Source organism: Hippocampus bargibanti, linkage group LG18 (assembly GCF_051943395.1).
Source record: "Hippocampus bargibanti isolate YZ-2025 linkage group LG18, ASM5194339v1, whole genome shotgun sequence".
NCBI classification, from domain to species: domain Eukaryota; kingdom Metazoa; phylum Chordata; class Actinopteri; order Syngnathiformes; family Syngnathidae; genus Hippocampus; species Hippocampus bargibanti.
This window is the reverse complement of record NC_142751.1, coordinates 9,298,876-9,310,008: the sequence shown is the minus strand read 5'-3', so window position 1 is coordinate 9,310,008 and position 11,133 is coordinate 9,298,876. Positions and strand designations below refer to the sequence as shown.

Genomic DNA, 11,133 nt, shown 5'->3' with positions numbered 1-11,133 from the left:
ACTTCTTCTAGAGCTAGGGGGAAATGGAGTTGGAGGCTGCTGACAGTAGTTGCGAGACTTGTCGTGGCTCAATATTACTTCAAATATAGGCAGTCACTCTCACGGCACCATCTTGTAGTAAAAAAAATCAACAACAAAAAAAAACGAAATCACAAATGATATGACATCACAGACACAGAGAGTCATTCATTCTTCAGCACTTTCTGTGCCCTCTTTGTGACATGAATCAGTTCTAGATAAAATAGGAGAGGATCAAAGCATCCTTTTCAGCAGTGGATCAGTGATGTCATGCACCACTGACAACTTTGCATTAGTCTAGAAAGTTTCCTTTCAGTTAAAAAAAATCACCATAGATGGCCATTTGCCATGGCAACCAGGCACATTTAGAGTGAGAGGGAGAGAGAGAGAGAGAGAGAGAGAGAGAGAGAGAGAGAGAGAGAGAGAGAGAGAGAGAGAGAGAGAGAGATTGGATTGGATTAGATTAGATTAGATTTACATTTATTAGTCTTGCAGTGGAGAAATTTACATTTCGCAGCAGCAAAGTTATGAAAGGAAGATGCAATATATATTGTGATGAAAATGACCAAAACATACCTTATGGTCATCACTAAGATAACACATGTGATGAGACTCGATGAATCTTCACAGATGGCGGATGTGGGAATTAATACAGTCTCTGTGGTTCTTCTGTTCTCATGGCCTTTCAAGTGCAAGGTTTGGACCCTGGGTGATTTCTGTCAGGGTTTTGCCTCTGTGGACAGGATTGGAATGCAGCATACAGTGTTTGTCACCTCCTACAAGCACGTAAACACGAGGATAAGTAGTCCAAATTTGGCTGATTCTACAAGCCTGAAAAAATTATTATAATCACAACATTGAAATGTCAATTACATCTTGAATATGGTTGAAGACAGTAGATTTTCCGTCATTGTGCATTGGTTAACACCCCCCTACAAATACCAAAAACTGCTTGTTTACGAGTCATTAAACTACAAATTTCCAAAATATGTCCTCTTTGCCGTTTGGGGAGTTTCAAATGAAAATCATGACCTTCATGCATTCTTGATAAACAAGCTATATTTCCCAAATGTCCTGCTATGTCAATATGAATGAAAACAGGGTTCCGTTTTTAGGCTACCAAGTGACGACTGGAACAGTGTCATGACCGCGGGTGTCCTTCCTGTTTATATATTTGACACAAAAAAATAGTCGCCTCTCAAATTGTTTCAGAGGTTTCATTTATTTGGAATGTCAATTTCTCTTCAAAGTCAGGGACAATCAAGTGAATAGTCTCACGTTGAATTTGAAGCCGTCATGGTTCTTCTTTTGGGTTTTGACTTTACATGTTCATCCACTTCTATTTAATAATAATCGATAACATTCACAAATGTCAAACGAATCGTCGAATTCAACGCGTTCTTTAATCCGTGTTCTATTTCTTCTTGCGATTGCAGTGGAAAAAGAGATCACAAGATTTCTCTCAGTGCAACATTGCCATCTTGTGGCACCATCTAAAATGACACGTTTGGGTTAGAATTCACCGGTATCTTGCTGTCGACCTAAAAGCAAATTTAATTATGAGTAATTGCGTTTGTGGTTAGAAATGCGGACATATTCAGATTATTTATTCAGATTTTTTTTGTTTCACATACGAAATAAACGCGAAAAACAAAATCGCCAGAGGTGCAATAATTCAATATGTCCACCAAACGGCAGTGTTGTATGCATCCGCCAATCCCTTTTACTGGTCTGCTTTTCCACAAAGACACAACGCGTGTCTGGGACAATTTAGTGTTCCATTAAGCTGTTATGAATGTTTTGGGAATATTGGAGGAAACCAGAATACTTGGAGAAAACCCACACAGCCACAGGGAGAACATAGAAACATCACACAAGAAGGCCAGAGCCAACATTGAACTCGGTATCTCTGCACTGTGATGCAGACGTGTGAAACAGTGCTGCTTGATCTGACTTCCCTTTAAATGAAATTGTATTTTATCTAATATGTTGCCTTCGGTTAATGTATCATTTTATGTATTTTTCATTTTAGTTCCATAATTGAGGCTCCATTCCATTTTAATCTGCTTTCTTTAATTTCATTACAGTTTCAAGCAATACTGTTCTTATGTACTTGAATTTTTTGTATTATTAGCCCAATTCATCCAACATTGTCTTCCCTCATTTTATTAGATTTAATTTTATTTCATCCTGCTTTATTGTTTTGTTTTGACTAATTTGAACACATGAGTTTCTTTAATCAAAATGTATGTAATGTCTGACACTCCTTGTACTCCTTATAATCTTCATTTTATCTCATTTTAGTTTCGCTCAGTCATTCACGTTGGTTTCATTGCATCCTCTTCTGCATTTCCTGATCACATGTTAACGTCTTGTCACACTATTATTTTATTTTTCTTATACTTCTTACAGTGGGACATATATTGCAATATACATAGTTTTTTATGTATTTTCTTTCTCGGACAAATCAAAAGGATGAGGCCAAAGGGTCCACTAATGAGAACAAACGCATGTTCTCATGGTCGTGTTTGCTATTGTGGTATAAACAGCCCGTGGAGGCGGGGCCGAACTGTAAATAGCACGACATGTATTTGCAGTAAATCAGGGTTATTTACACCTTTTGTTTCAACATGGGCGGTGGTGTGACGTGCTCGGGGAGTCACATAAAGGGTATTTCTCACCAACGCTTTCCTGTTATTTTCCTTCCTTGTTTGGTTCCTTTTGTTTGTTTGGATGCTGGGCTTTGGACCACCGCCTCTCAGGGGAAAGGTGGGGAACGTTCTGAATGCTGCGCCACTGCTTCTGTGTACCTGCAAGCGTATTTGACACAATTTCCTGGATTTTATTACTATATTACAATTAACACTGGTTGATGACAAATTTTATTCAGGGATGGGCCGTCAGGGCCTGCTAGGCCTTCTCTGCTGGCCTAAAAATATCTGAATCACGGACTAATGTGAATTATATTTTGTCCATGGATTCTGATTGAATAATTTCAAATGGTCTTTCAGCTTACTTTGATTGCTTTTCCCCTGTTGTGCTGCTTCCAGATGTGTTTTTTCGTAGTTAAAAAATTGAAATCACATTTCAGCCATCATTTGTTACCAGGGTCAGAAATCTATCCGGACACCTTCACAATCAGTTCTGCAGGCGCTGGAGCACAAAAATCAATGTCGATGTAACTGTTGCTCTAACCAATCAGATTTCGAGTTGGCAACTCAAGGCCTGCTGGAAGTCACTGAAAACATCAGAGTTTTCGCAAACTATGATTGGCTAGTCACATGATTGGCTAGTCACTAGCCAATCATAGTATCAGTAGTCACTAGTGATAACAGCATACTGGCCAGAACTAGCACACTTTATCTGTAGCAAGCTGCATAAGCAAAGATATTGTTTTGTCGATTTAATAGCGATTTTGTCAACACACAATGGCTAAAGGAGCAGAAGGATTGGATTTGGTTGCAGCTATACTGTTCAAGCCATTTTCAAGACAGACTTTTCAAGAATAGATCGACATCAGAAAGAAAAGTTGGATTTATAGATTTACGGTGTATAAACATTCGCATTTTGATGTACCAACATTTGCGTTTTGCATACTTGCCTTATGCCACATTTTTGCAAATTAAAAAAAATGCAGAATGTGGAACTAAAATCCTAATTATTTGCTCGATATGCAACTCGTTTAGTGTGAATTTAGAGGTGTAAAGTGAAGCTCGATTCCCATATTTGATGACTGTCAGACATATAATGGGAAGGGAATGAGAAAGTTTTGTTTAATTTCACCAGTTGGACTTTTGTAAACTATTGCCAGAATTTGCATTATAAAAACAACTGGAACTTTTTTTTGACCTATTTGATATGTCATCAAATGCACTGTTCATATTTGTACTGCACTCAGTAATGGACAGTTCCTCCCACAATAAGAAGAATGGAGTGTCAGTGCAGAGCGCCGATGCGTATGTGGAATTTTCGCGGCTTGGAATTGAAGCGGATTCATGTGGGACAGGAGACGTGAGACAATCTCTTTTCGGCAATGGATGCTAGAGCTGCATGTTTGCTTTCAACATTTACAGTAGCTTGTAGTAGACGTGCACATTACACAAGAAGAAAGTAGTGTCAGCGCAGAGCGCAGATGTGTATGTGGAACTGTCGCGGCTTGGAATTGAAGCGGATTTACGATGGTCAGCAGATGTGAGGCAATCTCTTTACGCTACAGCTTTGTTTGCTTTCAACATTTAGATAGTAGTAATCGTGCACATTCCATCATGACGTCCCTGATCCACTGCTGAAAAGGACGCTTTGATCTTCTCCTCTCTCATCTAGAACTGCTTCATGTCACAAAGACGATACAGCAAGTGCTGAAGAATGAATGACTTTGTGTCTTTGTGTTGTCATTTGTTATTTCGTTTTTTGTTTTGTTCTTTTGACTTCAAGATGGCGCCGCGAGAGTGGCTGGCTGTCCAGCACCTCCTGTATTTTGTTTTCTACTTCTTTCTGTCGTTTCCTCTTCCTTTCATAACTTTGCTGCTGTGAAATGTAAATTTCTCCACTGCGATACGAATAAAGGTACATCTAATCCATCCAATCAAACACATTTTTGTAGTTAATTCATTTAATGCTCTTTATGTTAAAGACTTGTGAAATGTGATAGTGGCCCAAATACCTAATTTGTTTCGTTGATGGGAGAACTAATTGAAATACGCATGTCCTTTCGTGACTCCCACGGGTAGAGGACAGGACCTTTTTTTGGAGTGGGGGGTGCGTGTGACAAAAATTCCACGCTTTTTCTAAGTGTCACTTGCTCTTGAATTCCTGCCTGGCAGACACAACAACAACAGGAAGAAAGGCCATTTTCACAGGTGTCAGGAAGTGCAGGAAATAAACACACCGAATGTGGCACAAACATTTTTTTGTGGACGTATTTAAAGAGTCTGACGTGAGGCTTTAAAAACAAATGACCATTGCGGGAACCCGTATCAATACCATTCCATTCGATTTCAAAATTCCAATGGTCACAAATAAATTTCCTTCAAGTATAAGACCTTCCTACACTATTCAACGACTCTTCCACTGGGTATTATCCTAGTTTCAAAAAATACCGCTTTTAGATCACCTTTCCTGAATCCTTATTAATACCCGAGATCATTCACCAGCAATTATACTCACAAATATGCTCACATCAGTCAAATATATTTTCTTTTTGAATGAAATATTTCAGTTTCAAAAAATATTTTGCTGCTTCAGAAGATGCCCCCAGAAACAGGTTAACAAACAAATGCTTTATGTTCACTTTGGATTTAATTAAAAGACCATTCTTTACATGTACAGTATATATCTTTTACACGGTACAAATACAACAGGGATGATTGCCATATGTGGTACAGTGATACCATGGAAAATTACCATATTTTATGTAATATAAGGCGAACCTCCAACAAATGTGATTTGAAAATATTTTCCATAAGGTGCACCGCATTATAAGGGGCGCCTTCAATGAATGACATAATTGAAAACGTTTTCCATACATAAGGCGCACCGGATTGTAAAGTGCCTGGTTAGCTTTGGAAAAAAATCTTTTCTTTTAGGTGCGCCTTATAGTGCAGAAAATACGGTATTTATTCTATTCTCTCATTTGAAGGCACACTATAGATTTGGAGCATCAAGAGTAAAAATGTGATATAATTAACCGTATAAACAATATCCACATACAATCAAGAAGATAAGAATAAAATAAGGCCTGTTCCTTTATAAGTTAATGCTACATTTCCATTGACTCAGTGAGCATCTGAATGAATGCATGGATGATTGAAATGCACTGGTCAGCGAGGGCTGAGCCGCTTGGAAGCGTTGGATATATTGACCCCTGGTTGGTCCTGAACCTCCCCCGAACCCTCCTCTTCACCTTGAGGCTCCGTCTTGAGGTTGCTGGCCAATTTGGCGAAGAACCGGAGGGTGAGACAAGCACCTGTCTCTCTGTCACACAGGCCACCTTTGCAGCTGCATGTTTTACGGCACTCCATGCCATAGGTGCCAAAGTGGCAGTCTGGGGGGGAGACCAAACACATAAAATGCAAGTTCATTCATTTATTTGTTCAGTGATTTTTCGTTTTTAATCACAAATAATCCATCTCGAAGCACCTGAACTACCGTACTTTATCAGTTTGCACTGTAGTGAGTTTGGTCAAAAATTCTGGCTCGCAGAATTGTACACCACTGCAGGAATACATTTACTTTTCAGATTATTTTACTTTAATTACAAAATAAAATACAATATTATTATTATTATTATTATTATTATTATTATTATTATTATTATTGGATTTGGATGGATGTGCCTTTATTAATATTATTTAATATTAATTAATATTAAATACTAATATTAGATAATAATTACTTATAATAATTAATGACTAATATTAATACTATTATTATTAATATTTATTAATATTATTATTAAACTTGTTACTTATTTTCCACTGGACTCGTAAAAAGAGTTTGTAATACTTTTGTTATTTTCAAAATAATATTTAAATACAATATTCTGATTAAAAATATGACAAGCATTTGAAAAATATTTTGATAAAATGATGCAATAGCTTGTCAAAAGAAATATTTTACAATTAAATATTCTAAATTTGTATATAATTTTAAAATATTATATTTGTTTTGGTTTGTAAAATAATAGTAGTTCCCAATATTTTAGAATAATTTGAGGGATGCATTATAGTGGCATTTCCCTAAAATAATAGTAAAATATTTTGATTAATGGTACAGATAATGGATGCGCTGGATGATTAAAAATTATTTAAATATCAGAAATTATCAATCTTAATGCATATAATATGTATATCAAATCAGACCCATTGATTATATTTGTTTAATTCAATATATCCAGATGAAAATGTTTTACAGTTTTAGACAATCTGGGATGTGAACACTATTGAATATTTGAATTTGACACATTTTCTGGTAGATTTTTTTTACATTCTTTCTTGAAATGTATTTTGGAATTTCTTTTTAAATTAAAAAAAGAGATGAATAAATTTAGATTCAAATACGTATAAAAAGCCAGTCTAAAATTTGGAAGCAGGTTACAATAGTCATAAATTTAAGTATTTTACATTTACATAAAGTTAGAAGAAAAGGACGTGTATGTTTAACTTCAGATCAAGCAACTCAATTGGGGCAACAGAAAGGGGCTCCAGCAGTATTTTGGTGCAACGCGTCAAGTGAAACGGTACCTTTGCAAACGCCGTATTCATCCCCGTAGTCATCCTCGTCCTTGTAGAACTCACAGAATAGGCCAGGTCCGCACTTGACGCCGTGCATACCAGACACGGTGCGGTAACAATGCTCCCCTCGGCCGGCCGCACACACCCGGCAGCAACCGCAGTCGTCCATCACGGTGCGTGTACAGCCGAGCGTGGAGCCGCAGCGCCCCACATCGCACCTGTCCGGGCAGTTGACGGCGTATTTGACGCCGGAGCTCCACGCCTGGGCTGCGTGGGCGCTGTGGGCAAGCAACGTGGACAGCACCGTGATCAGCAGCAGAGACATGGCTGGCGAAGAGGAAGAGGAGAGTGATGAAGAGATGGCCGTGAGGATGCTGATAATGAGACGTGGTGAAGGAGAGCCTCTGCGAAGGGTGAGTGAGGAGGCGAGCATCCGACGGAGAGCTTTTCACAGCATCCAACAAGTTTGTTTTGCACTTTGCTCTCGTCAATTTCCTCATTCCGCTGCTTTTTTTAGAGATCCGGCGTGGAAGTGCATGAACGGGATTAGCACCATCCAGGAACTGAAATCCACGTGACCCCATGCCACAAATTATCTTGTTTTTGTAAGAGCCCAATGAACCTCGCCGTCATCGGCCCTTCGTGCTACAGGTTGCTTTTTAAACCAGAGGGTGCTGTTTCCCAGAAGCAAAAGGGTAAAAAAAAGTGTTACCAAAACAAGACATCAAAACGTGAAAAAGTATTTCCAACATAGACCCAAAAAAGTGTGACCAAACATTTTCATTTGATGTCGAAAATGGAAGTATGTAAGGGTTGCTTTGAGCATTTTTTATATTAATTTATTTGACAAACTGAAATCAAACGATATGATACGATAGGATTACTAGATTGAATATACCTTTTTTCGTCTTGCAGTGGAGAAATGTATATTTCACAGCAGCACAGTTATGAAAGGAAGAGGAAAGGGAAGAAAGAAGTAGAAAAAAAAAATATAGGAGCTGCCTAAATAACAAATAACATGTAGAGTATTTTGTTTAACGTTTATAGTTATTTTGGGGGGAAATGATGCTTAACAGAAAGGTCACCATCTAGTGGTGTCTCTTCTTGATTTATTCCACACCTACAAAAGGTCATTTTTGCTGCTTTTTAATGTCTTTAAAATGTCATACTAAAATCCTTAATTCTATGAGAAGGCTGGTATTTACAAATATAGGAAAATACATGATAACAAATTTAAACACGAATTAATTTTGTCATTCATTATGTCTTGTCGTTTATTCATAGAAAAATCCTAGATATTCTCCCACATTTGTGCTCTTGTACAGGAGATAAACTCCTTAATGCATTTGCAGATTTACTTGTTTTATTCGGCAATTTTTTTACGTTTATCTTTTTTGTGGGACCTTGGGAATGTTTAATGACTTCATATATTATTGCATTTGAAAATGAAAATGTGGTATTGTTAAATTGTTTGTTCATTGAACGAATAAAGTTTTTTGAAACTGTATCTACAACACTAACCATTTCTTCCGTTATTGAAACTCTTCATTGGCATCGGTCTTGATGATGAATAAAAAAAATATTTTTTAAATCACGTTTAATGTGGACATTTGTGTGACATTGTCATTTGGTGGTGCTGGGAAATGATGATGGCGTAGTTCGACACAAGATGGCGGTATGGTAGCCATTCGATGCCGGCCCCCTTCAGCTGACACAACCTCAGAAGAAGAAAAGGAGAAGCTGGGGGAGGTGGAAAAGAGGGGCAGGAGGGGACGAAGTGGACGAGGCATTGTCCCATTACGGGACAGGTACCGCTTCTCATCGAGCAAACTCGTAAATCGAAATATATGCAAGCTGACATACATGTCAGCGCTTGTTGTTCGCCATCGTCACACGCCCGCCTGGACGTCACTGAGCAGCGGGGCTTGTTGTGCCTCCAGCTGTCATCCAACCACCAAGCCGAGTGGTACGGGGAGTGTCTTGTTGGCTCGCCTTGACAGCCGCAGTGTAGCCAGCCCTGCCCCGCGTTTGCTCCCTTGGTGCAACCGGAGGAGCTTGAATTAAGGCTATTCCATATCCATTGTGTTGCCGAGGTGAGTCGCTACAATGTCACCGGTGTGTGTGTGTGCCTATATCCTCCGGAAGGTCTTGTCTTGCTAATATACTGAACCATCGAGTCAGCTAATGTAATCATCATGGATGTTCATTCACTCTTTGCATGATGCTGCATAAAATCAGTCAATGGCCCATGCTGCTTCTTTTTTTACTGGCGTTGTCTTGGCAACACAGCCAGCTTCCATCCTTCTCCTTCCACCCAACCAGTGTCAACCTTCCTCATGGTTCACGTCCCAAATAAGGGCATTATTCAACAACTTGACTAGGCTATACTTCATTCCATCAAACACACAATACCATTTATAACTTGCAACTTGTGATAAAATGGTATTCAATGTTATTGTCATCGTCAACAGAAAGCACAATTGGTGAACCCGTACTGTCTGCCGGTGTTGTGTACGGTGACCCTATAGCAAGACACAAGACGAGAAGAAGAAAAAAATTATTCTCATTTTCCAGTTACAGTAGCAAATAGCCTGCATCGTGATTGTTTGCTCCGCTCCCCACTCAGTGTCATGGTCAAGTTGCAGATTACTCTTGTTTTGGTTCTGAATGTGAAAAACTGCTTTTGTTCGGTACAAAGGAGGATCTACTCTAGAAAAAAAAAGTTTGGCCACCCACGGGTTACCGCATCCGCACTACAGATCTGAGGTTCATGGTTCAAATCAAAATTTCCTTCTTTTCTCAATGCATGGATGAGATTTGCATAATCTTGACTCCCTCCCACATTTCAGAAAAAGATGTACTAGTTGGTTGTTTGTCTCTTTGCAGAATGTGATTGTTTTAGAACAAATTCAGGGCCTACCACACCTTTCACTCACAGTCAGCTGAGCTAGGCTGCAGTTCAGCCACAGTTCTTATGAGGACGAGTTCTCTACAAAATGATTTCTGAATTTTACTGGCCAAAATGAGGCCCTTGAGCAGTATTATTTTGTTGTGAATGAAGCCCCACCCACCATTACAAATCATGAACATTAACAAAAACACGGTTTCATGAAATTGTTTGCTCTTTCGTCATGGTTTGCTGGGCACGATCAATCGTATCAATCAGCGCTACATTTGACTAGCCGATTGTGCTGTTGAATGAACTTGAAGTTCAAAGTGTTGCCATTCAAAAACAAAGCATTTTATTTTATTGCTCAATTGACAATATGACAACAAATATTTAGCATTTGTCCATTTACAGGAGGAAAAACTGAAAGGGAAAGTCTGACGACCCAATTAACTCATTCACTGCCAGAGGATGTACAAAAATGTGTCCACTCCAGTGCCAGGGTTTTTGTCATTTTCACTTGAATTCCAGGACTCACATAATATTGAGTTTTAGAACTACATAAACATTAAATGCAGCGTAAGAAACCTTAAACTCTCTTCTTTCATCATAAAATGGTTAATTCCTAAATTATATGGGTCTGGAGTTATACGAGCTAGAAATGCGGGCGGCTGTGTAAAATACAATCAGTACATACATATTGGTTTATATATCGCTTTAACAACAACTGAGGCTGGAACAAAGCGCTAACATGGAAAAATAGGGAAATGCTGCCCCTTTGTGGTAGGGAAAAAACAGCGCTACATCGCCACCCAAACAACAACAAAAAAAACTAAACCCAAACAAACTCGGGAATGGCTCTCCACATCATGCTTATCAATTACTGAATAAATTCGGGAATGGAAGTGAATAAGTTCAAGTAGTCACTTCATTACTGTATATTTGTTCCATTTCAAGTCCAGATGGTTTGTAGCCAGTTTTTTTATGCTAGTTGTA

General features: G+C 38.6%; 2 protein-coding genes across 2 annotated transcripts in view; one reads left to right on the top strand and one right to left on the bottom strand.

Moving 5' to 3' along the window:
* Positions 1-5,280: 5,280 nt before the first annotated feature.
* esm1 (endothelial cell specific molecule 1) lies at positions 5,281-7,727 on the bottom strand. The gene is made up of 2 exons (XM_089020593.1): positions 7,260-7,727; positions 5,281-6,061 (listed from the first exon to the last, which is right to left on the bottom strand). Exons 1-2 carry the CDS (start codon positions 7,681-7,683, stop codon positions 5,838-5,840), a joined length of 648 nt encoding a protein of 215 aa, XP_088876719.1. The 5' UTR covers positions 7,684-7,727; the 3' UTR covers positions 5,281-5,837.
* Positions 7,728-8,965: 1,238 nt separating this feature from the next.
* The window catches only part of LOC148884493 (putative E3 ubiquitin-protein ligase HERC1), a 49,676-nt gene continuing 47,508 nt past the window's right edge, over positions 8,966-11,133 (top strand). The window contains exon 1 of the mRNA XM_089020294.1: positions 8,966-9,343. The gene's annotated coding sequence lies outside the window, so the exon portion shown is untranslated. The remainder of the gene's footprint in view (positions 9,344-11,133) is intronic.

Bases quoted from the DNA above. Each gene is read 5' to 3' on its own strand.
- esm1 (XM_089020593.1), bottom strand. From the start codon at position 7,683: ATGCTCGCCTCCTCACTCACCCTTCGCAGAGGCTCTCCTTCACCACGT. The intron at 6,062-7,259 runs GTACCGTTTCAC...TCTCCCCCCCAG, and splicing joins TGAATACGGCGTTTGCAAAG to ACTGCCACTTTGGCACCTAT.